Here is a 27,674-nt window from a genome sequence, read left to right on the forward strand (position 1 = left end):
TCCAGCACTTACGACAGTGTTCATTTGAGGTCATCAGTGATTCTAGTGTATCCACCTGGCCAGGATAAAATCACACGATTGGCTTTCCATTTATTAAAATAAGGTGATGTAGAAATCATATGCAGTATGCCCTTGCCTCAATATTCTCTCTCTGAGCATCATTAACAGGAGAAAATAATGATGCCCCGTTGTTACACTTGGATTTCATGCCTCACTGGATAAAGTGCCCCCATACAAAGTCAGAATCAGTATCAAGTTTAATACCATAATCAGATGTGAGGTGAAATTTGTTGTTAAGCAACAGCAGTACAGTACAAAGACATAAAAATATTATAAATTTCTAAAGATCAAGATGTTGTGTAGGTTTTGCCTTTATTTATGTGTTGCATGTTATTTTAAGTAACTCCTCCACTATCACTTCTGATTCATGTCTTAGTTCTGTGGGTGGGAAGTCCCTTATAAAAACTCTTGTTTTTACTGGCTGGAGTGTTCACTGATATACTTAGCCTCTCAATTTGGCAGTCTGAAGCACCTACCTGTTTCAAGTAGGCTTCAATCATACCAGTACCAAAGAAGAACATGGCAACCTGCCTCTGATAGAAACATAGAAACATAGAAAACCTACAGCACAATACAGGCCCTTCAGCCCACAAAGTTGTGCCAAACACGTCCCTACCTTAGAAATTACTAGGCTTACCTCTACCCTCTATTCTACTAAGCTCCATGTATTTATCTAAAAGCCTCTTAAAAGACCCTATTGTATCCGCCTCCACCACTGTTGCTGGCATCCCATTCCACGCACTCACCACTCTCTGAGTAACAAACTTACCCCTGACATTTCCTCTGTACCTGCTCCCCAGTACCTTAAACCTGTGTCCTCTTGTGGCACCCATTTCAGCCCTGGGAAAAAGCCTCTGACTATTCACGTGATCAATGCCTCTCATCATCCTGTACATCTCTATCAGGTCACCTCTCATCCTCTGTCGCTCCAAGGAAAAAAGGCTGAGTTCACTCTGTTCTCACAAGGCATGCTCCCCAATCCAGGCAAAATCCTTGTAAATCTCCTCTGCACCCTTTCTATGGCTTTTACATTCTTCCTGTATTGAGGCGACCAGAATTGAGAACAGTACTCCAAGTGGTGTCTGACCAGGGTCCTATATATCTGCAACATTACCTCTCGGCGCATAAATTCAATTCCACGATTGATGAAGGCCAATACACCATATGCCTTCTTAACCACAGAGTCAACCTGCGCAGCTGCTTTAACATAGAGCAGTACAGCACATTACTGGCCTTTCGGCCCACAATGTTGTGCCGACCCACAAACCCTGCCTCCCATATAATCCCCCAACTTAAATTCCTCCATGTACCTGTCTAGTAGTCTCTTAAACTTCACTAGTGTATCTGCCTTCACCACTGACTCAGGCAGTGTATTCCATGCACCAACTACTCTCTGAGTGAAAAACCTTCCTCTAATATCCCCTTTGAACTTCCCTCCCCTTACCTTAAAGCCATGTCCTCTTGTACTGAGCAGTGGTGCCCTGGGGAAGAGGCGCTGGCTGTCCACTCTGTCTATTCCTCTTAATATCTTGTACACCTCTATCATGTCTTCTCTCATCCTCCTTCTCTCCGAAGAGTAAAGCCCTAGCTCCCTTAATCTCTGATCATAATCCATACTCTCTAAACCAGGCAGCATCCTGGTAAATCTCCTCTGTACCCTTTCCAATGCTTTCACATCCTTCCTATACTGAGGTGACCAGAACTGGACACAGTACTCCAAGTGTAGCCTAACTAGAGTTTTATAGAGCTGCATCATTACATCGCGTCTCTTAAACTCTATCCCAGCGGCTTATAAAAGCTGACACCCCATAAGCTTTCTTAACTACCCTATCTACCTGTGAGGCAACTTTCAGGGATCTGTGGATATGTACCCCCAGATCCCTCTGCTCCTCCACACTACCAAGTATCCTGCCATTTACTTTGTACTCTGCCTTGGACTTTGTCATACTTCTTCAGGTTGAACTCCAGCTGCCACTTCTCATGAATCCTATGAATGTCTCTCTGCAATTTTTGACAATCCTCAACACTATCTACAACAACACCAATCTTTGTGTTGTCTGCAAACTTGCCAACCCACCCTTCTACCCCCACATCCAGGTCGTTAATAAAAATCACAAAAAATAGAAGTCCCAGAACAGATCCTTGTGGACTAGTCACAACCCTCCAATCTGAATGTACTCCCTCCACCATGACCCTCTGCCTTCTGCAGGCAAGCCAATTCTGAATCCACCTGTCCAAATCTCCCTGGATCCCATGCCTTCTGACTTTCTGAATAAGCCTACCGTGTGGAACCTTGTCAAATGCCTTACTAAAATCCATGTAGATCACATCCACTGCACTACCCTCATCTATATGCCTGGTCACCTCCTCAAAGAACTCTATCAGGCTTGTTAGGCATGATCTGCCCTTCACAAAGCCATGCTGACTGTCCCTGATCTGACCATGATTCTCAAAATGCCCTTAGATCCTATCTCTAAGAATCTTTTCCAACAGCTTTCCCACCACAGACATAAGGCTTGCTGGTCTATAATTATGTGGACTTTCCCTACTATATTTTTTGAACAAGGGGACAACATTTGTCTCCCTCCAATCCTCTGGTACCATTCCCGTGGACAACGAGGACATAAAAATCCTAGCCAGAGGTTCAGCAATCTCTTTCCTTGTCTTGTGGAGCAGCCTGGGGAATTTTTAGCATCCTATGGACTCAGACCCCAAGATCCCTCTGCTCCTCCACACTGCCAAGAATCTTATCATTCATACTATATTCTGCCATCATATTCGACCTACCAAAAAGAACCACTTCATACTTATCTGGGTTGAACTCCATCTGCCAATTCTCAAGCCAGTTTTGCATCCTATCAATGTCCCGCTGTAACCTCTGACAGCCCTCCACACTATCCATAACACCTCCAACCTTTGTGTCATCAGCAAACTTACTGATTTAGCCCTCCACTTCCTTATTAGGTCATTTATAAAAATCATGAAGAGTAAGGGTCCCAGAACAGATCCCTGAGGCACTCCACTGGTGGCTGATCTCCATGCAGAATATGACGCGTCTACGACCACACTTTGCTTTCTGTGGGCAAGCCAGTTCTAGATCCACAAAGCAATGTCCCCTTGGATCCCATGCCGTCATACTTTCTCAATAAGCCTTGCATGGGGAACCTTATCAGATGCCTTGCTGAAATCCATATACACTACATAGAACTATAGAACCATATATAGTACACTACATCTACTGCTCTTCCTTCATCAATGAGTTTAGTCACATCCTTAAAAAATTCAATCAGGTTCATAAGATAGGTCTTATTCTTTCACATCTTATCCTCTTGCTCTACACATACTTGTAGAATGCCTTGGGGTTTTCTTTAATTCTGCCCGCCAAGGCCTTCTGGTTTTCCTAATTTCCTTCTTAAGCTCCTTCCTAGTAGCCTTATAATATTCTAGATCTCTACCATTACCTAGCTCTCGGAACCTTTTGTAAGCTTTTCTTTTCTTCTTGACTAGATTTATTGCAGCCTTTGTAAACAACAGTTCCTGTACCCTACCATAACTTCCCTGTCTCATTGGAACGTACCTATACAGAACTGTACACAAATATCCCCTGAATATTTGCCACATTTCTTCTGTACTCTTCCCCAAGAACATCTGTTTCCAATTTAAGCCTCCAATTCCCTGCCTGATAGCCTCATAATTCCCTTTACTCCAATTACACTTGTTTGTTCCTATCCCTCTCCAATGCTATTATAAAGGAGATAGTATTGTGATCACTATCTCTAAAATGCTCTCCCACTGAGAGATCTGACATCTGACCAAGTTTACTTCCCAATACCAAATCAAGTACAGCCTCTCCTCTTGTAGGCTTATCTACTTACTGTGTCAAGAAACCTTCCTGAACACACCTAACAAACTCCACCCCATCTAAACCCCTTGCTCTAGGGAGATACCAATCAATATTTGGGAAATTAAAATCTCCCATCAAGACAACTTTTATTACTACACCTTTCCAGGATCTGTTTCCCTGTCTGCTCCTCGATATCCCTGTTACTGTTAGGTGGCCTATTAAAAACACACAGTAAAGTTATTGACCACTTCCTGTTCCTAACCTCAAACACAGAGACTCCATAGACAATCCCTCCATGGCGTCCACCTTTTCTGCAGCTGTGACACTATCTCTGATCAACAGTGCTATGCCCCCACCTCTTTTGCCTCCCTCCCTGTCTTTTCTGAAACATCTAAAACCCAGCACTTTAAGTAACCAGTCCTGTCCCTGAGCCATCCAAGTCTCTGTAATGGCCACCACGTCATATCTCCAAGTACTCATCCACGCTTTAAGCTCATCCGCTTTGTTCACAACACTGCTTGCATTAAAATAGACACATCTCAAGTCTACGGTCTGAGCGTCTCCCTTCTCTATCACCTGCCTATCCTTCCTCTTGCACTGTCTACAAGCTTTCTCTATTTGTGAGCTAACCTCCTCTTCCCCAGTCTCTTCAGTTCGGTTCCCATCCCCAAACAATTCTAGTTTAAACTTTCCCCAGTAGCCTTAGCAAACCTCCCCGCCAGGATATTGGTCCCCCTAGGATTCAAGTGCAACCCATCCATTTTGTGCAGGTCACATCTGCCCCAAAAGAGGTCCCAATGATCCAGAATTCTTGACCCCTGCCCCCTGCTCCAATCCCTCAGCCATGCATTTATCCTCCACCTCATCCTATTCCTAGTCTCACTGTCACGTGCAACAGGCAGTAATCCCGAGATTACTACCTTTGTGGTCCTGTTTCTCAACTTTCTTCCTAACTCCCTGTAGTCTTTTTTCAGGATCTCTTCCCTTTTCCTACCTATGTGATTGGTACCAATATGCACCACAACCTCTGGCTGTTCTCCCTCCCACTGCAGGATATCTTGGACGCGATCAGAAACATCCCAGACCCTGGTACCTGGGAGGCAAACTACCATCCGAGTTTCTTTCCTGCGTCCACAGAATCGCCTGTCTGACCCCCTAACTATAGAGTCCCCTATCACTACTGCCTTCGTCTTGCCTTCCCTACCCTTCTGAGCCACAAGTAGGCTGTCCCTTCCAAAAATACTTAAACAGGAGTGCTTATTGTCAAGGGGTACAGCCACAGAGGTACCCTCTAGTACCTGATTTTCCCCCTCCCCCTCCTGACTGTGACCCACTTGTCTGTCTCCCGATACCCTGGTGTGAGCAACTGCCTATAACTCTTCTCTAACACCTCCTCGTTCTCCCCGACTAGGCGAAGGTCATTGATCTGCATCTCCAGTTCTCTGACTTGGTACCTCAGGAGCTGCAGCTCGACACACCTGGTGCAGATATGGCCGTCTGGGAAGCTGGGAGACTCTAGGATCTCCTGCATCTGACACTGAGCACAGAAAACTGGCCTCATACACATACTTCCTACCTCGCCTCATCCCGTTACCACCTAAGACCATTGAGCCAAAGCCCTACCACTCTGCTGCCCATTCCGATGCTGCCTGCTGGTTATGGCTGCCTTCTTTTTAAACCTTTTGCGCTCAACTGACTGACGAAATGCGCCTGTGCAGTCTCACACCTCTTTAACCCGAGTAGTAAAAAAAATCTCCCTTCGCTCCGAAAAATCAGCAGTTCACTCGCAACCTTCTTGCTCCGAGTCAAAAACCATTGAAGATTCCTTGCCTTTTTAAACCTTTCGCACTCTACTGGCTGACACCATGTGCCTGCACTTCACAGGAAAGCAGCATCCATCATCAAGGACCCCCAACACCCAGGCCATGCTCTCTTCTCACTGCTGCTGTCAGAAAGACCTGCAGGAGCCTTAGGACTCATTCCACCAGGTCAGGATCTGTTATTACCCTTCAGCAAGAAGGGATAACGTCACTCACGTTCAATTGCCCCATCACTGAACTGTTGCCAGAACTAGACAGACGGACAGACAGACAGACATACTTTGTTGATCCCGAGGGAAATTGGGTTTTGTTACAGTCACGCCAACAAGAAAAGTGTAGAAATATAGCAATATAAAACCATAAATAATTAAATAAAAATAGGTAAATTATGCCAAGTGGAAATGTCCAGGACCAGCCTATTGGCTCAGGGTGTCTGACATTCCGAGGGAGGAGTTGTAAAGTTTGATGGCCACAGGCAGGAATGACTTCCTATGACGTTCTGTGTTGCATCTCGGTGGAATGAGTCTCTGGCTGAATGTACTCCTGTGCCTAACCGGTACATTAGGGAGTATGAGCTCACTTTCAAGGGCTCTTCATTTAAAGTTCTAGATATTCATTGCTAATTTATTTATTAGCATTACAATTTTTGTCTCTTTTGTATCTGCACAGTTTGTTGTCTTTTGCACGTTAGATGTTTGTCCATCCTGTTAGGTGTGGTCTTCCATTGATTCTATTGTGTCTCTTGAATTTACTGTGTGCGCCCACCAGAAAACCAGTCTCCAGGTTGTATATGGTGACATATCCGAATTTTGTTAATGCATTTACTTTAATCTTTGAACTTTGAACTTAGTGTCTTGTGATTTGGATTGAAGCAAACTGTATCTAAATAATTAAAAGCTTTTCTGGCTAATTCTTCCTATAGCCAATACAGAAAGGTTAAACACAAATATTGTGGTCTGTGTACTTGCTCTTTTTAAAATCAATAACTTACTGCACTGCAGGTATCTGAGACCACTAGGCTTCCTTAATTCTGATCGTTTTGGTATGCAAATACCTGTGCATGATTCTATAGCAACCATGTCTTCAGCTGTCCAGGAAGTTCCCTGCCTTAACCACTCCAAGCACGTCTCCCCCTTTAAGGTGCTGTTAAAATCCTTTGCTCAAAATGTAATGATGTTTTGTAAACGTCTGATTGAACTCGTATGAAGCACATTGGGATGATTTATTAAATTAGAAGGGTAATGTAAATGGAACTCATTGTGAAAAACTACAGTGAGTCAGGTAACTCTGGATAAGTATTTGCAAATTAATAATATTCTGTAGATACAAAATGATTCAGTGATCACACAGGAAGGTGGATAAACATTTAGAGAAAAGGTTTGGCGCATCTAGAGAAAATATTTGTTGGAAATTCACTTCATTTCAGAAGCCCCTGCTTATCCACATAATTCTAACTGAACAGCTTTTGAAATCACATGAATGTAACGTAAACATCATTTTCTCTTTATTTTCAGAGTTTCCATGGCTCTTTTTTTGTGAAGTGCTTTTAAATTGCATGCAAAGAACTGTCAAGACTGGTTGCTTGATCAAGCACTCTTGGCATAGAGCAATGTTTCCAGGGAGCACTAGTTTGTAAACCTTAGTCTCACAAAGCGTGATTTTTCTGTCAACTTAAATTAATGAGCAGAAAATTAGGTACTGCAGCCTTGCAATACTTCAGCAAACATCGGCCTTCAACAGAGTGCCTGACTGGGGAATGAACTCCCTTGTGCAACTGTTTTGGAGAAATTGTTGCCCCACACGAGTGTGCACAAAACTCATAGTCTGGGATAATCGGTGTATTTTTCTGGATTTTGTTCAATTTAATGACCTGCTCTATAATAACAAATGAAGTGATTTTTGGCTGTATGTGCTGCACTGATTAATTTTATAAATATTGCAGAGCAATGGAATAAGAAACCTCAGGTGGAAAGCAGAAATAAGGTATGATGATGTCTGTTGTTTTCAGACCTGATTTTAACTTTGTTAATAGTCTCAGTGGAATAGTTCCAACCAGAAGCATCTTTGGACACTTGGCTGGGTTAAGTGAGGTTATGATCACTGAGCCATGGAGATATAGATACCAGAAACAGGCCCTTCAGCCCACCATCCACATTCCCACCATTCTCCCCCCCCCCTCCCAACTCTCCAGTAAATTACTACTTACTTACACACTTGGGCCAATGTACAGTGGCCAATTAACCTACTGATTTGTACATCTTTCAGACACTGGAGAAAACTGGCACACACACATCACAGAAAGAACATATAAACACCACACACGTATGACCCAAGTTCACGACAGTCTCTGGATCTGTGAGGCAGTGGCTCTACTGGTTGCACCGCTGTCTGCGAAGAAGGGGAAATTGCAATGTTTCTACTTGTTTTGAACCAGGGACATTTTGTTTTTGTAGTTTGATAACCACTAAGTACAAAAACAAACCATCATAAATCAAGTGATTGCAAATGCTGGCTGCATGCGTTCTATTTCATCTGATTCGTGGTATTTTATACTAATTGGGAACAATGGACTCTGATCTGAAATTTTAATAAAAATTTTGAGTAAATCCAGATGCAGGTCACTATCTTGACCATTTCAAAATTCCTGTCTTTTTTTTCATGTTTTAGGAAATGATGTTGAACAATGAAAACAGGTAGGGGATGAAAACCATCTTTGTGAAGTGAAGCCTGTTTTATATCCTGCCCAATTTTATATTCCATCTGTATACTTTGGAGATTAAGGGAGCTAGGGTTTTACTCTCTGGAGAGAAAGAGGATGAGAGAAGACATGATAGAGGTGTACAAGATATTAAGAGGAATAGACAGAGAGGACAGCCAGTGCCTCTTCCCTAGGGCACCACTGCTCAGTACAAGAGGACATGGTTTTAAGGTAAGGGGAGGGAAGTTCAAGGGGGATATTAGAAGGTTTTTCACTCAAAGAATGGTTGGTACATGGAATGTACTGCCTGAGTCAGTGGTGGAGGCAGATACACTAGTGAAATTTAAGAGACTACTGGAGAGGTATATGGAGAAATTTAAGTTTGGTGGGGTTATATGGGAGGCAGGGTTTAAGGGTCAGCACAACATTGTGGGCTGAAGGGCCTGTACTATGCTGTACTGTTCTATGTTCTATACTTTTGAAAAGTGCAACCCTGCCCCCACCCGTAAAATAACCCTCTCCATTTGATTTTATGTATCCCTTATCGCAAATCCAATTGATATCAATTATTATTTAAATATTGACATATAGCATTTCAAAACATAGTTGGGTGTTCTTTTTGATGGTTGCATGGCTAATAAACTGGAATATGCAAAATGGAAATACTTGTGACAATTTTTCCTGCAGAAATGTTGGACTTGTCATATGTACACACACAAATGAACCACAAAACTGGTGTGGAAATACAGTTCTCATTAGCAGCTGGAAGCGTATTATATGGAAACATTTTGTAAAATAACCAGTCTCAGTTAATTTCAAACATTTTTGAGTTTTATGTCACTTTTTATAGCAAAAGTACTTTATTTCTAAACTTCATTTTCAGTAAGGGACGTATATTGCAAATTGTAAACTAGTCAGGAAGGACATATTTGATAGTTCTTTCAGTTTTGAACATGAGGCTGACAAAGAGAACTTAAACATTCAGTTACCTAACAATGAATTATATTTATAAGGAAGTCTTTAGCAACAAAGATGAAGGAAAAAGCAGACACTTGAAGAAGCCTGAGTTAATAAACTCCTGTCAAAACTGATATGTCAGAGGAAAATTGTATTTGACTAATCCTATTTAATGTTCTGAATAAGTTAATGGAGGAAGCTGATGAAAGGAATGCCGTTGTTATCAAATATTCACTGAATATTGATGTTGATTACAATTTCCACATAAAAAACTGGTTAGCAAAGCATAGACTCCGAGAGTAAAGGGGTAAATTGTAAAATGGGTAAGGAATAGGCTTAAGGAAATAAAGCAGTTAATTTTTGCGTCAGATTGTGGGATGGTGGATAGTGCTGCCTCCCCAAGGGCCAGTTCCAGAAAGTGAAGTGACTGCAAAAGTATAATATCCTCCACAGGAAAATAGAAGGCTGGAAGAACAGGTAAATGAAATTTAATACAGAGAAAAATAAAATTCTATCTTTTGTCATAAAGGATGAGGATATTCTGCAACATTGACATATAATCAAACGGCAATGTTCTGGAATATGGTCAGAAGCATTCGGATCCGCATGTATTGATGTGTTGTCTTTCAAGATGGCAGATCATGTTGAGAAAGTCATTGGAAAAGCAGATGGAATCATGGGCAACTTAATGCTGAAATAAATAGCTGTGAACATGCAAGGTATGTCAAGAATTACAATAATACAGTATTAATCAACCATCTTCACACAATCATGGGTGTGTAGCCCTAGTTCTGCCTGCAAAACATCTCAGATCTCTGTCAACACTGAGTCAAAAAACCATAGCTCTTTGAAAAACTGGAGAAAGCAGCTTGACTTCTTGAACTTATTTGGGGAGTGGGGCCTGCAAGCTGAAGAGTTCTTCTCTTCCTTAGGAGCCCCTGGGCACCTCTCTTGCTTGACTTGCAGCTGCAGCCTACATAATAAATGCTAAGGGACGCCCTTGATTAGTGCGTGGGGCATTAGTGACTAGTTCCTGGCAAAATGACAGCAAGTGGGGAAACGGCATCGCACCTCACCTAAGTTGAAAAGGGAACTTGCAGCAGCCTGTTGTGCTTTCTGCAGCAAGTTGACTTTGATATTTTACTTTGACTGCAGAACTAAGTGTTAATTGGGTGAGTATTTTAAATGTCAAACCTTTTCTGAAGGGAACACCATAAAGTTTTAGCAGAAAACAATGATCCAAGTCTGGAGGCAGAGCTGAAAATCAGCACTATGGTTTATTATCATGAACCTGTGCAAGTATCCACATCTTATGCTCTGTACCATGACTGTAATTGCCAATTCAGATCTCTTGATGTGGCATTGCAAGTCCAGCTGGAGGTCAAGTTAGGGTGTCAGGTCATGACAATTGACTTTCTTCTAGAATGTTTGCATATTTTCATTGACACACTGAGATCCAGTGGCATTGTGCCTTAAAAACAATCCTCGGTGATCCAGACAGACAGACTTTATTCATCCTGAGGGAAATTGGGTTTTGTTACAGTTGCACCAAGAAGGAATAGTGTAGAAATATAACAATATAAAACCATAACTAATTAAATAATAATAAGTAAATTATTCCAAGTGGAAGTAAGTCCAGGACCAGCCTATTGGCTCAGGGTGTCTAACACTCCGAGGGAGGAGTTGTAAAGTTTGATGGCCACAGGCAGGAATGACTTCCTATGACGCTCAGTGTTGCATCTCGGTGGAATGAGTCTCTGGCTGAATGTACTCCTGTGCCTAACCAGTACATTATGGAGTGGATGGGAGACATTGTCCAAGATGACATGCAACTTGGACAGCATCCTCTTTTCAGACACCACCGTCAGAAAGTCCAGTTCCACCCCCACAACATCACTGGCCTTAAGAGTGAGCTTGTTGATTCTGCTGGTGTCTGCTACCCTCAGCCTGCTGCCACAACATACAACAGCAAACATGATAGCCCTGGCCATCACAGACTCGTAGAACATCCTCATCATCATCCAGCAGATGTTAAAGGACCTCAGTCTCCTCAGGAAATAGAGACGGCTCAGACCCTCCTCGTAGACAGCCTCAGTGTTCTTTGACCAGTCCAGTTTATTGTCAATTCGTATCCCCCAGGTATTTGTAATCCTCCACCATGTCCACACTGACCCCTTGGATGGAAACAGGGGTCACCGGTGCCTTAGCCCTCCTCAGGTCCACCACCAACTTCTTAGTCTTTTTCACATTCTGCTCACACCATGTGACAAAGTTTCCCACCTTAGCCCTGTACTCCACCTCATCTCCCTTGCTGATGCATCCAACTATGGCAGAGTCATCAGAAGATGGCAAGACTCTGTGCAGTGGTTGAAGTCTGAGGTGCAGATGGTGAAGAGAAAGAATCATACATACATAGGATCATAGAAATCTACAGAGCATTACAGGCCCTTCAGCCCCCAATGTTGTGCTGGCCATGTAACCGACTCTAGAAACTGTCCAGAATCACCCTGCTGAATAACCTTCCATTTTTCTAAGCTCCGTGTACCTATCTAAGAGTCTCTTAAAAGACCCTGTTGTATCCGCCTCCACCATCGTCGCTGGCAGTGCATTCCACACACCCAGTACTCTGTGATGCACCATCAATAACTCTAGGAGACTGGAAGTGAACGATAGGCTTTTATTAACAGCGAAAAGGGAGCACGGCATCTTCGAGACTGAGGGGGGAGCAGTGCCCCAGTTGGCTTTATCCAGGGGTCTGTGGGAGGAACCACAGGAGCAGTCAGCAGAGAGGCGTGTCCTGACAGGTATACATAGTTTATCACATTCACCCCTCCTTTGTTTTAAAAGAGAGTCCCCACAGTGCGAAGTTTCTTACAAGTATATTTACAGGTCAAGTCTATCAGGCCGTCGAGTCCATCGCTGCGATCTACGTAGCACCGGTGGTGATTGCACTGGTGACGGTGGTTGTGCTGGCTCCGGCCTGACTTGAGGTGTCAGCCCATTAGGCATCAGTGATCCCTCATGCGTGTGCATGGTGCCAGGTATGGGAGTGTCGTGAGGAGTCTGTGTGGGGCTTGGCGTGCGCGGTGTCTTGTGGGTATATACATAGGTGGGTACGGGGTTCATAGTCACCGTGGTGTGTTCAGGGTAGGGGTCTGGTGCTCCTGCGGGCATCAGGTCGTGGATGGAGACCGTGTCCTCCCGCCCATCAGGTAAGACTACGTAGGCATACTGGGGGTTTGCATGTAGTAGGTGAACCCTCTCGACCATTGGGGAGTATTTATTGCTCCTCGCATATTTCTGGAGCAGCACTGGCCCCGGGGACGTCAGCCAAGCTGGTAGGGTGGTCCCGGTGGCAGACTTCCTGGGAAAAGAAAAGAGTCGTTCATGAGGGGTGGCATTGGTGGACGTGCATAACAGAGAGCGGATAGAGTGGAGTGCCTCAGGGAGGACCTCCTGCCAGCGAGAGATCAGCAGTCCCTTTGACCTAAGGGCTAAGAGTGTGGCCTTCCACACCGTGGCATTCTCCCTCTCACCTGTCCATTCCGTCAGGGATTATAGCTCGTGGTCCTACTAGTAGCAATACCCCTAGCCAGCAGGTACTGGCGCAGCTCGTCACTCATAAACGAGGACCCTCTGTCACTGTGAATATAGCAGGGATATCCGAACAGAGTGAAGAGCTGGCGCTGGGCCTTTATGACTGACGTGGCAGTGGTATTGGGGCAGGGGATGGCAAAGGGGAATCGTGAGTATTCATCGATTATGTTAAGAAAGCACACATTGCGGTTGGTGGAGGGATGGGGTCCCTTAAAGTCAACACTCAGTCGCTCAAAGGGGCGGGTGGCCTTGATAAGTTGCGCCTTTTCAGGACGGTAGAGGTGCGGTTTGCACTCAGTGCAGACTTGGCAGTCCCTGGTCATCGTCCTGATGTCCTCAAGGGAGTAAGGCATGTTCCGGGCTTTCACGAAATGGAAAAATCAGGTGACCCACAGGTGGCAAAGATCTGCATGGAGGGCGTACAGCTGGTTAATCTGTGTGCTGGCACATGTTCCCCGGGATAGGGCATCGGGGGCTCATTGAGCCTTCCAGGCCGGTACAGGATGTCATAGTTGTAGGTGGAGAGTTTGATTCTTCACCTCAAAATTTTATTATTTTTGATTTTGCCCCGCTGTTGGTTGCTAGACATGAACACAACTGAGTGCTGGTCGGTCAGCAGGGTGAACTTTTTGCTGGTGAGATAGTGCCTCCAGTGCCTAATAGCTTCCACTATAGCCTGGGCTTCTTTCTCCACCGCGGAGTGCTGAATTTCAGAGCCTTGAAGGGTACAAGAGAAGAATGCTACTGGCTTTCCTGCATGATTGAGGGTAGCAGCCAGCACAAAGTTGGAGGCGTCACTCTCTACTTGGAAGGGAATGGTCTTGTCCACCGCATGCATCGTTGCTTTGGCAATGTCCCCTTTAACGCAGCTGAAGGCCGCGCGGGCCTCTGCTGAGAGGGGAAATGTGGTGGACTTGACCAGGGGGCGGGCCTTGTCTGTGTAGTGGGACCCATTGGGCATATTAGGAAAAGAAGCCCAGGCACCGTTTGAGGGCTCTGAGGGTGGTGGGAAGAGGGAGTTCCAACAGTTCCAGCATGTGGTCGGGGTCGGGGCCAATAACTCTGCTCTTCACAACATACCCAAGGCTAGCAAGTCGGGTGGTTCCAAACACACACTTGTCCCTGTTATAGGTAAGGTTAAGAGCTTTGGCTGCTTGGAAAAATTGTTGGAGGTTGGTGTCGTGATCCTGCCAGTCATGACCGCAGATGGTGATGTTATCCAGATATGGGAATGTGGCCTTCAGTTGGCACTGGTCCACCATCCGGTCCATTTCCCTCTGGAAGACAGAGACACCATTCGTGACACCGAAGGGAACACACAGAAAGTGATAGAGCCTGCCGCCCACCTTGAAGGCAGTGTAGGGGCGGTCCTCCGGGCAGATGGGGAGCTGATGGTAAGCAGATTTTAGGTCTATGGTCGAGTACACCTTGTACTGAGCTATCTGATTGACCATATCTGCGATGTAGGGTAGGGGGTATGTGTCAAGCTGCGTGAACCTATTGATGGTCTGGCTATAGTCCACAACCATCCTATTTTTCTCCCTGTTCTGAACAACAATCACCTGGGCCCTCCAAAGACTTGTGCTTGGCTCAATGATCCCCCCCGCCCCCCAAGCAGGCGCTGCGCCTCTGACTGAATGAAGGCCCTGTCCCCCGCGCTGTACCTCCTGCTTTTAGTTGCCACAGGTTTACAGTCAGAGGTCAGGTTGGCGAACAGCGGTGGGGAAGGGATCTTGAGGGTGAAGAGGCTGCAAGTGGTGTCAGTAGCGCGACTGTTGGCATGGCGTTGGGTGGGATGTGCAGATCGGTGTGTGTGTGTGGTTACTAGCGGGGTATGTGATGAAGTCCTACAGAACTGGGGATTTCTGACAGTGATTGGTGGGAGAGGCCTGTCATACTCCACTGTCACACTTTGCAGGTGGCTCTGGAAGTCAAGCCCCAATAGCACAGGGGCACACAGTTGAGGCATGACCAGTAAGATGAAGTCCTGATATTCTGTGCCCTGTACCACTAGTGTCGCTACACAACCCCCCCCCCCCCCCCCCCGGATGTCTGTTGTATGCGACCAAGAAGCCATAGCGACCCTTTGGCTTACCGGCTGCGTCACGAGTCTGCTGCGTTGCACCGTGTCCGGGTGAATAAAACCCTCTGTGCTGCCCATGTCAAACAGGCAGCTAGTCCTGTGCCCCTCCATCAGGATGTCCATCATTGACCTTGTAAGCTGGTGTGGAGCGCTTTGGTCGAGGGTTATGGAGGCCAGAGTTGAATCGCCATTTTGGTCCAGCACGGTGGGGTGTCCGGTAAGCACCCGTGGGTTGGAGGCTGTGTGAGGTGGCGCCGACCAAGATGGCCGCCCCCATATCTCGCACGCTGCGGGCAGGCAAGATGGCAGCGACCAAGATGGCCACCCTCATGCCTCGCACGCGGCACTGCTCAACCTCGCTCGCGGTTTGGACTTACAGGCCTTGGCGACGTGGCCCTTCTTTCCGCAGCTGGAGCAGGTCGCTTCTCGGGCCTGGCAGCATTTTCGGGGGTGCTTCTCAAGTCCTCAGAAGTAACACTTCGCTGACTTGCGAGTGGCAGCAGCCATGGTTAATTCGCCGGCAGGTTGCGGGGTTTTCACGGACTCGCAACTGACAGAAGCCATGGTTGATTCGCCGGCAGGTTGCGGGGTCTGCGGCGTTCACGAGGCCGACAGGAGATCGTGTGCCTGGAGAGCGTCAGAGTTGTGCAGAACGGCCTCCAGTGTGTCGGCCAGCTCAATCATCGAATGTAAGGTAAGATCTGCATGTTCCAGCAGCCGCTGGCGCACGTACACTGATCTGATCCCTGTGACAAAGACGTCTCTTACTAGGAGTTCCGCATGCTATTCGGCCATCAGCCCGCCGGCAATCGCAGGCCCACATGAGTGTCTGTAGGGCCTGGACAAACTCAGCGCTCGATTCTCCTGCCTGCTGCTGCCGTGTCGCTAAGCGATGTCTTGCGTAGACGGTGTTCACCGGCCGCCAGTATTGTCGTTTGAGGGCGTCCATCGTGCCCTGGTAGCTCGGTTGTTCCGTGATCATCGAGTAGACCTGTGGACTGACCCTGGAGAGGAGGACTCTGTGCATCATGGCAAGCTCGGTCACTTGAATCTCCTCCAGGTACGATTCGAAGTATGCTAGCCAGAATTCGAAAGCATTGCCGGCTTCCTGGGATTGAGGGTCGATATCCAATTTGTCAGGTTGTAAAATGGATTCCATGTTTTAAAATCACTGTTAATAAAATTGATGCACCATCAATAACTCGAGGAGACTGGAAGTGAACAATAGGCTTTTATTAACAGCGAAAAAGGGAGCACGGCCATGTTGAAGACTGAGGGAGGAGGAGCAGTGCCTCAATCACCTTTATCCAGGGGTCTGTGGGAGGAGCCACAGGAGCAGTCAGCTGAGGGGTGTGCCCAGACAGGTATACATAGTTTACCACACTGTGTGAAAAACATATCTCGGACATCCCCCTTGTACTTACTTCCAAGCACTTTAAAACCATGTCCCCTCGTATTAGCCATTTCAGCTCTGGGAAAGTGCCTCTGGCTATCCACACAATCAATTTCAAAGGATGTAAGATATTCAAGGCTTTCTAAAACACATGTTTAAATGAAAACTTAACTTAAAGTTTTATTGCATTGTCTGAAGTGGCTCAGAGATTCCACACCATTGTCTTTTAAATTCACATGTTCATGTCATTACGAAAAGTAGAAGTAACTTTTTACACTTTAACATTTCTCTGTAGAACAAATAAATTAATCCAGAATGTTTAAGTGTTATGTTCAGTTGTGTGTGTGTTATTATCGAAAAGACATTGAAGCTTATGGTGTAGATGATGGAAAGTATCAATTAAGTTGAAATACTGGGGTTACTTCTTGGGCTAAAGTGAAGCCTGAAAGAAATATAATTAAAGTTTAAAAATATGTTTATGAATATGATTAAATGAGTGAGGATAAAAGTTACACTGGTTGTGTGAAACTGAGGGTTGGTAAAAAGTCTTCATGCTGTTATCTCGGAGTGAAGCCTGGTCACAGAAAGTGTTTGAGGTAAAGAAATTTCTATATTGGAAAATTTTTGAAGCTGGGAAACTAGGAATTAAAGATCACCATCATAGGTTGGGTTTATGGTCATGTCCTTTTGCCAATGGGAAGTAAAATCATTTACTTTTCTTTCATAGATTTGCTTATTAATAATGTTCTAATGATGTGTTATATGTTCTATGATACTGTTGTCCAAGGCACTGGACAACTCTGTTAGTTCCTTGGATAAGTCTCCAACAATAATGTTCCTTGGTTTTTATTATAAATAACTAATTTTATGAAAGATATGATAGCAACTTTTGTACTATTTTCCTTTTGATTACCATTGACTTCAGTTCCATGACTCCTTGCTGCATCATTGAGGTCAAAGGCCTTTATCACCTCACCTCAGGAATTCAGCTCTTTGGTCAATGTGTGGCCCAAAGCTGTGATTGGATCTGGAGCTGAGTGCTTGTTCCAAAGCCTAAATTGGGTTTCAGTGAAGGCTCAAGATGCTGAATCAGGAGCAACAAACAAACAATCTGCTGGAGGAACTCAGAGGGTCAAGCAGCATCTGTGGAAGGAAATAAACTGTCAACATTTCAAGTCAAAACCTTACATCAGGACTGCAACTGGAGAAGTAAGAAGACCAAAGCAGAGAGAAGGAAAGGGCAAAAAAGGATTCCAAAATGATTTGTAGGCTGAAGGGTGTAAGATGACAAGCAGGTGGTGTCAATTAGGAAAGGTAAGTGAGGGTAGAGTTGGAAGACAGTGGCAGGTGAATTATAGATGGTGGTAGACAAAGAGAGAGAGAAAAAGAAAGGAGAAGGAGAAGACAAAAATGGAGCCAGGAATCAGGAGAACACACCCCTGTCATCTTTGAGCAGTGGAAAGGGTGGGCAGCTTCAAGTTCCTGGGTGTCAGCATCTCAGAGAATCTCCCTTGGGCCCAACATATTGATGCAATCACAAAGAAAGCACTAGGAACTTGTAGAGTATCTCACCAAAGACTCTAGCAAACTTCTACAGCTGGACCATGAAGAACATTCTGACTGGTTGCATCACTGTGTGAATCAACACGTACAAACAAGCTGGAGGAACTCAGCAGGTCGGGCAGTATCCGTTTCGGGCCGAGACCCTTCGTCAAGACTGAAGAAGGAAGGGGCAGGGGCCCTATAAGGAAGGTGTGGGGAGGGTGGAATGTGCCAGGTGAAAAACCAATCAGAGGAAAGATCAAGGGGTGGGGGAGGGGAAGCAGGGAGGGGATAGGCAGGAAAGGTGAAGAAGGAATGTACGGGGAAAGCACTATGGGTATTAGAAGAAGTCAGAGACATAAGTGAGATGATGGGCAGCTGGAGGAGGAGGCAGAGTGAAAGTGGGATGGGGGAAGGGAGAGGAAGGGAATTACCGGAAGTTGGAGAATTCGATGTTCATACCAAGGGGCTGGAGACTACCCAGACGGTAGATGAGGTGTTGCTCCTCCAACCTGAGTTTGGCCTCATCATGGCAGTAGAAGAGGCCATGTATGGACATATTTGAATGGGAATGTGAAGCAGAGTTGAAGTGGGTGGCAACCAGGAGATCCTATCTGCTGTGGCAGTGGAGTGGAGGTGCTCGACGAAGCGGTCCCCCAATCTGCGTCGGGTCTCACTGATGTAGAGGAGGCCGCACCGGATGCAATAGATGACCCCAACAGACCCACAAGTGAAGTGTTGCCTCACCTGGAATGACTGTCTGGGGCCCTGAATGGTGGTAAGAGAGGAGGTGTAGGGACAGGGGTAGCACTTACGCTTGCAGGGATAAGTACCAGGTGGGAGATCTGTGGGGAGGGACATGTGGACCAGGCAGTCACAGAGGGAACGATCCCTGTGAAAAGCGGAGAGGGGTAGAGAGGGAAAGATGATTCTGCCTTCTTCTACTACCCGTAGTGTTTTCCTCTTATATTCCTTCTTCACATTTCCTGCCTATTCCCTCCCTGCTTCCCCTCCCCCACCCCTTGATCTTTCCTCTGATTGGTTTTTCACCTGGCACCTTCCCCCTCCCCCCACCTTCTTTATGGGGCCCCTGCCCCCTCCTTCTTCAGTCCTGACGAAGGGTCTCGACCCGAAACGTTGACTGTTTGTTTACACGGATGCTGCCTGACCTGCTGAGTTCCTCCAGCTTGTTTGTACATGTTGTTTTAACCACAGCATCTGCAGTGTACTTTGTGTGTGCATCACTGTGTGGTATGGAGGCTCCAAAGCACAGGATCGAAAAATGCTGCCGAGATTTGTCAGCCAACTCTGTCAAGAGCACAAGCACCACAGCATCGAGGGCATCTTTGAAGGGTGGTGCCTGAAGAAGGCAGCATCCATCACTGAGGTTTCTCTCCATTTAGGACATATGTTCTTCTCATGACCACCATCGAGGAGTAGGTACTGGAACCTGAAATATATTCAACATTTTATGAACAGTCCCTTCCCTCCACCATCAGATTTCTAATCAGTCCATTAACCGGTGAACAGTCTTTTTGAAATATTTATTTATTTGTTTACATATTTCATGTTGTAACTTATAGAAAAAATTATGTATTGCAAGGTCAGTGATAATAAACCTGAGAGACCCACACACAATGCTGGAGGAACACAGCAAATCAGACAGCATCTATGGAGAGGAATAATTATTCAATGTCTCAGTCTCAGACCGTTCATCAGGACTGGAAAGGAATGGGGAAGAAGCCAGAACAGGGAGGTGGGGGGAGGGAAGGAGAAAAAGCTGGCAGGTGATAGGTGATAGGTGAAGCCAGGTGAGGGGAAAGGTCATTGTTGGGGGTAGGGATTATGTAGTCCATATAGGTGGATAACAACATCAACTGTTTAGTCCTCTCAAGTCTGCTGCATGGCCTGCTGAGTTCCACCAGCATCTTGTGTGTGGCATTCTGGATTTCCAGCATCTGCAGAATCTCTTGTCTTTATAATAAACCTGATTCTGGTTCTGAGTAAAGTAGAGTGATGTGAAGATGGGACACAGCTTCTGAAGGGATACCAGCAGGAACACATGGTGCTATTGGAGCTGGGTTCTGTTGGTGAGAAAGAACCACCAGAGAAGATGAGAGGGGTGATGAGATTGGAACTAGGTTGAGAGGAACCTGTGTGTGAAATGGGTGGATTGAGCCAGGAGTGCGGGAGAATAGGACAAATGGATGCAGGCAGCTGGGGGAGATGGGAAGGGACAAAAATGTGATGACCAAAATACCAGAAGGAGATTGGGGGGGGGTGTTGATGATGTGGGGGGTAGGAACAAGTATGGGTACGATTTACCTAAACTCAATATTCTTGCTTTAGGATTATAGGGGTAATATAAAGTGTTGCTCCTCCAGTATGCCTTGGGCTTCATCCTGGCAGTAGTTAAGTGCCAATGATGGGAAGGTCACTCTGGGAATGAGATTTGAAATATTCTGTGACTGTAAGTTTGGGATGCCAATGTGGGATTCTGCAAGCAACTGTTTGGAGGTTAAGTGCACAGCCTATTGGTGGGATGTTGCCTGTCCATAGGTTGTGATGGAGGAGTCTAGCAACATCTGAAGGAAATGGCTATGTAGACTTGTTGCAGGCTGTGATCTATAACATATGTGAAAGTAGTTGGTGGGACAGATCTCCAAGTTAGACGTCACACTCCAGGACTTTTTGAAGAGAAAGACACGTAAAATGCTGGAGGAACTCAGCAAATCATGCAGTATCTTTGGAGGGTAATAAACAGTCAATATTTTGACCTAAGACTTTCAGCATCTTCAGAATCTTTTGTGTTTTGTGAAGAAGAAATTTACAAGACTGACTGGTTTAGAAGTGTCTGTGTGGGGTCTGAATTTAGTGCCAAGGTTCATGTCAGGTGCTCCATCTGGTTTTATCTGCATTCTGTTTTAATATTGTGGCTATGAAACAGCTTGTTTGCTGGGCATGTCAGAAGGTGCATTCAAATTAACCACAGGGCTGTGTATCTAGATTCACATTTAAGTCAAAGTAAAAAAGGCAGATTTGGTCTTCTGAAGGACTTTTTCTACAAACAAGTTAGAGCATTTTTAAATGCAGACAAAATAAGTTCAATGGTGAATTTTGTGAAATGGAATACAATTTTGTTAAAGCTTCATTTTTTAAAAACTACCAGTAACTCTTAATTCAAAGTGAAGAACAAGGCAAAGGGAATGTGTTATAATAGTGAATGTATTAGTTAAAACTTTAAATTTATTTTTCTCAATCCACACTTTATTTACTAACTTAATGCAGGTGAACTTTCACTTACACCTTAAAAAATGTATTTGAGTTATAATCAGGTAAAACCTTTCATCTCCTCTGTTGGCACCAGAATTGTTTTGCCCGTCCATAAATATTGACACTCACCCAGCAGTACAGTAGTAATTCCAAAACACAAGAGATCATGAAGATGTTGGAAATCATGAGCAAAATACACAAAATGCTAGAAGAAATCAGCATGGCAGGCAACATCTCTGGTTGGGAATTAACAGTCCCCTCCACATATGGGTGGAAATTGGAGCTGGAATGGTTGAAGAGGGCTTGTCCATTAAGATCTCCAGGTTTTATGTTTCACTGATAAGGTGGCTTAATATTCCTTTGGCCCCTATTTCCCCAATTCCCCTTTGAAGTTGAAATAGATACTCAAGTTATTTGATAAGCGATATAGGGTTTGAACCCCCTGCCCAGATATTTAATGGTTTTAGAAAGTGCCAGAAAGCAAAGTGCAGACCAAGAATCATATCCAGCCAGGCAGGAACTTGGAAATAAACCAGCCCTTAAACATAACATTTTACAGTGATTTCAGTCAATTTACACAGTAATGGATTAGAGCATGTACTGAATTCAATGGACATAATTTTTTTCATTGAGTAGTTTGTTTTAGGCAACCATCATTACTGTGGTTGAAACAGATGATTTCTGAAAATTCTGGTCTCTTCTTGAAACAAAACATGAGCAAATGTTTAATAAATTTAGTGGTTCACAGCAAGTTGCTTAAATGAAATTCAGCCGTGATGTAAACTTGCAGCTAGGGAAGGTTCCAAACATTATTGTGGAGATAGACAGATCTGAGCATTTCATCAGACAGCAAGTTCAGTCTACAGAGTATTCTCTTTATGTATGTCCTTGTTATTTGACACTTCTGATAAGCGGAATCACCTGGGACATTGTGGTATCTTCTCAGTTCTTCTTTTCTGTGAAAATATAGTAATGAAATTTACTTCTTTTGAAATCTAATGTAATAGCACCTGCTATTCATAACACATTCTATGTCAATTTATTCTATATTTTATGTATGAAGTAAAATTCTAGTACAGGAAATCATATAGTTTAATTTGATGACAAAAGCAGATAATGAGAAATATCTTTGTTAAGATATTAGATAACAGAACCTCTCAACACTAAGAGAGCAATTTTATTGTGAGTGTATCTGAGGTCAGTTTTTAATCTGGTTTTGCTGTTAATAGTGTACGTTTGATGTTGTGGCTTTTGCCGAGCTTGGCAATTAGCTTGCAGATGTTTCATCACCAGTTGAGGTGATATCCACAATACACGGTTGTTGGTGTTTCTCTCTGGGAGGGCTCCCGTTTATTACATAGGGCCCCCATTTGCTTGCCTCGGTCCTGATTGGCTACCCCTTCAGTTGACCTTTGAATTCTATTGGCTCGAGTTCCTTCGGCTCTCAGGGGTTTGTAGATGGTGTCTGTTTTGATAAGTTTGGTCACAGAGTTATCAGAAGAGAACCACACTTCTAAAAATTCTCTTGCCTGTTTGGTGTTTTCCAGTGCCAGAACCTCCGCGGTGCCCCAATTAAAGTAGTGTCCTAAATAAAAAACACAAAATGCTGGCAGAACTCAGCAGGCCAGACAGCATCTATGGGAGGAGGTACTAATGATGTTTTGGGCTGAAACCCTTCATCAGGAGAAACCCCCCTGATGAAGGGTTTTGGCCCAAAATGTTGTTATTACCTCCTCCCATAGATGCTGTCTGGCCTGCTGAATTCTGCCAGCATTTTGTGTTTTTTATTTATTTCCAGCATCTGCAGATTCACTCGTGTTGCCTTTAAAGTAATGTCCTTCTTGGTTTTCGTGTACTAAGATCAGTAACAATGGATCATGCCTCCATTCCGCCAGTAAGTGTTCCTGTAACTGAGTTAAGAATTTATTTCCTGTCTGGCCAACATAGTTCTTGTTGCAGTTTCCACAGGTGATCCTGCACTCCACATTACTTTTTCGGTTGTTTTTACTGGTATCTTGGTTCTTGAGGCAAGCTTCCTTAAAGTTGCTGTTGGTTTGTGAACGATTGTGATGCTGTGAAGTTCGAGCTGTCTTTTCTGAGATATCCTCGATGTAGGGCATGATTGAGCACTTAGTAAGATCTACTCAACTTTCTCTCCTTAGTGGAGACAGTAACAAGAACTACATTGGCCAGACAGGAGGTAAATACTCAACTCGTTTACAGGAACACAAACTGGTGGTAAAACTAACAAAGAAACATAGAAATCCTACAGCACAATACAGGCCATTCAGCCCACAATGCTGTGCCAAACATGTACATACTTTAGAAGTTACCTAGGTTTATCCATAGCCCTCTATTTTTCTAACCTCCATGTACCTACCCAGGAGCCTCTTAAACTCTGCAAACAAACATATCAAAATAGATGTCATCTGCAAATCCCTTCGAGCCAACAAAACATGAGCCAGTAGAATTGAAAGGTCATCTGAAGGGGTAGTCAATCAGGACTGAGAAATGAGTGGAGGCCAATATAAATGCAAGCACTCCCAGAGAGAAACACTAATAACTGTGTGTTGAAGATGTCACCACAACTGGTGATGAAACATTTGCAAGCTAATTGCCAAGTTTGGCAAACAGTGCAACATCAAATGCCTCACCCAAGCTATGAATATTCACCACCATCCCAAACAATATATGTATCTGATCTATTTTACACGAGTGTCAGTACAAAAGAATACCAAGGTCTTCATTTGTAGATATTGCGTGCTTTGGAGATTATGCAGTAGAGTTTAATGTGCAAATATGTGTGATGAAAGATGTTGTGGCCCGAAATATTGACTATTTATTCATTTGCATAGATACTGCTTGACCTGCTGAGTTCCTCCAGCATTTTACGTGTGTTGCTTCGGATTTCCAGTATCTGCAGAATATCTTGTGTTTTCAACTTGTCATTTTGAAATAAATTTAGCATCGTGGACTGTCGGTCATTCACCTTTTAAAACATCTCTGACCTTTTTTATGTCCAGGGAGAACGTAAATCTTTTTCAATTATTTTTTATCATCAGGTAAATATTATTAATCATTTGGGAAAACAAGGTAAAATAGTACAGCACAGAAGTTTTATTTTTTTCTATAAAGCTTAGTAATTGTGTGAACAGTAGTAAAACAAAAGTAGAATTGTGCCAAACAAAACGTGCCCTTTGGTGCCCTTTGGGCTGGCAGTGATCCCTTTCTGTACTAATTCCATATGCCTGCATTTGGCCCTTAGCATTTCTTTCCTATCCAAACCCTTATATTAATGCCTATCACCTCTGGCTGCTTATTCCAGGTAACTGCTATCCTGTGTGGAAAATACGTGAAGTCAAATGTTTGAATTTGTCCATCAGTAAGGTGATCTGGTCCATAATTTATTATAAATGAAAAATATAAATTGTGGGTTAATTTTGAGAAGCATCTATATGGAATTTAAAGAGTTAAGAATTAGAAGTCCATCACCTCTAAACCCGAACCCTCTATCCAATAATCCCTATACCTGTCTAGGTGGTTCCAATTCAACTTTGGAGGGCACTCTGGAGGACAGAATGCATCTTTGTTCTTAACAAAAGCAGCACAGGGTGTAGTAAATTCAATGCCAATAAGATAAAAATCATGTCGCTCTTTAAATTGCTGTTCCATTTTCAATTATATGAGAAAACAAACTGCAGAGAGTATCATAAAAAATGCTCAGCACTTAACACCGAAAAGAAAGACAGAAATCCATACACAATTCAGCCATCCCAAAAGAAAAGAAATTTAATGATTATATTTCAATAAACTGAATATATCTGAAGGCATATGGTGCATTGGCCTTCATCAACCGTGGAATTGAATTTATGAGCCAATAGGTAATGTTGCAGCTACATAGGACCCCGGTCAGACCCCACTTGGAGTATTGTGCTCAGTTCTGGTCGCCTCACTACAGGAATGATGTTGAAGCCATAGAAAAGGTGCAGAGGAGATTTACAAGGATGTTGCCTGGATTGGGGAGCATGCCTTATGAGAACAGGATGAGTGATCATGGCCTTTTCTCCTTGGAATGACGGAGGGTGAGAGGTGACCCGATAGAGGTGTACAAGTTGATGAGAGACATTGATTGTGTGGATAGTCAGACACCTTTTCCCAGGGTTGAAATGGCTAGCATGAGAGGACACAGTTTTAAAGTGCTTGGAAGTAGTTACAGAGGAGATGTCAGTGGTAAGTTTTTTATGCAGAGAGTGGTGAGTGTGTGGAATGGGCTGCCGGTGATAATTGAGTCTTTTAAGAGACTCCTGGATGGTGTATGGAGCTTAGAAAAATAGAGGACTATGGGTAACCCAAGGTAATTTCTAAGGTATGGACACATTCCGCACAGCTTTGTGGGCCAAAGGGCCTGTATCGTGCTGTAGGTTTTCTATGTTTTCTATGCTAAGTGTTTTTTTTTGTAGTTAGGCTAGCAACCTTTGGAGAACTACACAGCAAGTGAATTTGAGTTTACAGATTGAGGGATTAGATTATATTAGGCCAACATGAAATTTAAATCTTACCGCCTGGGATACTTTCCTTGGTTCTAAATCAGAAGGTCATGCAGTTTACAGTCTACATTCACTGTGCAAAAGCATGTTTTCTTATGACTATAAATAAAATCATAGAAGTTTTATTGCTCAAAAGGAGATGGTGCAACCCATCGTGTCTGTGCTGTTTTTGACTGTAGAAATCTAATAGGCTCCATTCTCCAGCCTTTTGCTGTAGCGTAGCAACTCATCTCTCAGAACAGAATGGGACAGGCACAGGAAATCCCAGATTGATTTTGCTTACACAATCATTACAAACAGCAAGATCTAATTGATAACTACTGCAGAGCTTTTTGAAAGAAGAGTTTTAGCTCAAATGCCTTTTCTATGCTTTTGCCCAAAATGTAAGATCTGTCCCTTGAACTGTAAGTTTCCCCTCCTGATTGCTTTATTAAACCTTTTCTCAACTTTCTTTGTTCTAAGGAAAGAACAAATTCACCACATTCTACAGGGGTTGTATTGAGAGCATCCTGAGCAGCTGCATCACTGCCTGGTTCGGAAATTGTACCATCTCGGATTAGACCCTGCAGCGGATAGTGAGGTCAGCTGAGAAGATCGTCGGGGTCTCTCTTCCTGCCATCATGGACGTTTATACTACACGCTGCATCCACAAAGGAAACAGCATTATGAAGGACCCCATGCACCCCTCATACAAACTCTTCTCCCTCCTGCCGTCATGGAAAAGGCTCCGAAGCATTCAGGCTCTCACGACCAGACTATATACCAGTTTCTTCCCCCAAGCTATCAGTCTCCTCAATACCCGAAGCCTGGACTGACACCTTGCCCTACGGTCCTGTTTATTATTTATTGTAATGCCTGCACTGTTTTTGTGCACTTTATGCAGTCCAGTGTAGGTCTGTAGTCTAGTGTAGCTTTCTCTGTGTTTTTTTAAATTACGTAGTTCAGTCTAGTTTTTGTATTGTGTCATGTAAACCATGGTCCTGAAAAACGTTGTCTCGTTTTTACTATGCACTGTACCAGCAGTTATGGTCAAAATGACAATAAAAGTTGACTTGACTTGAGCAGCCCACCTTGTGCAGGCTAACTTTAGCTGAAATCCTCTTTCTTGGGACAATTCCAGAAAAAAATATTGTTTCTGCTCTAGGCCTTCCACATGTGTTTAAAGAGTTAACTCAGCAAATTTTTTAAAAAAAGAATTGGTGAGACCTAGTCAATCTGTCATATTTCAACCTAACTTCCTTGCTTTTGTATTCTGCCTCTTTTTATAAATTCCACGATTTATTAAATACTTTCTCAAAACATTCTGTCACTTACAAACATCGGTTTATGCACATAAACACACTGAGGTTAAATTTAACCACAATTTAAAAAAAACTTACTTAACCTAGATATTGGATCACTTACATATCATCAAAAGAAAAGATACTTGATTTTCCCTGAGTGAAATTGTGCTAATCATCAAATTGGATTGAATATTTTGATAGTGCCTGATTTACGACATCATTCATACTAACAAAAATTGGAGCTAAAATCTATGAACTATCAATGCTATAGAAAAGTCCAGACACACATATTCCTTTGTTTTGTTGCCTTTTTTGCACTATTTGGAGAATCATTTTGCTGGAGTAGGGAGATTTGACTAGGTAGCTTGAAAATTTGCCACAGGTTATTCATACCTTCTGAAGTCCATGGAATGTATTGAAAATAATAGGAAGTATTTTGTTCAGCATTTAACTATTGAAACACTCAATATGAGAAACTGGAGTAGTGAACAAGCTGGCGCGCTCATTTCTTGTCATAGTGACATAATGGTGATGATTGGTCTCTTCGGTTTGCCTGACCACCTCATTGCAGGAGGCA

At 43.9% G+C, this 27,674-nt stretch overlaps 1 protein-coding gene and 1 long non-coding RNA gene across 2 annotated transcripts in view; one reads left to right on the top strand and one right to left on the bottom strand.

The window, feature by feature from the left end:
- Positions 1-1,653: 1,653 nt before the first annotated feature.
- LOC132393223 (uncharacterized) lies at positions 1,654-26,397 on the top strand. The gene is made up of 3 exons (XR_009511799.1): positions 1,654-7,707; positions 8,392-8,417; positions 26,277-26,397. It is a non-coding gene; the product is annotated as an uncharacterized LOC132393223 (long non-coding RNA).
- LOC132393222 (uncharacterized) overlaps positions 19,226-27,674 on the bottom strand; it is a 62,077-nt gene continuing 53,628 nt past the window's right edge. The window contains exon 6 of the mRNA XM_059968206.1: positions 19,226-22,223. Within this exon, the coding sequence (XP_059824189.1) occupies position 22,223 (1 nt within the window). The 3' untranslated portion in view covers positions 19,226-22,222. The remainder of the gene's footprint in view (positions 22,224-27,674) is intronic.

Source organism: Hypanus sabinus, chromosome 4 (genome assembly GCF_030144855.1).
Source record: "Hypanus sabinus isolate sHypSab1 chromosome 4, sHypSab1.hap1, whole genome shotgun sequence".
In the NCBI taxonomy this organism is placed as follows: Eukaryota; Metazoa; Chordata; class Chondrichthyes; order Myliobatiformes; family Dasyatidae; genus Hypanus; species Hypanus sabinus.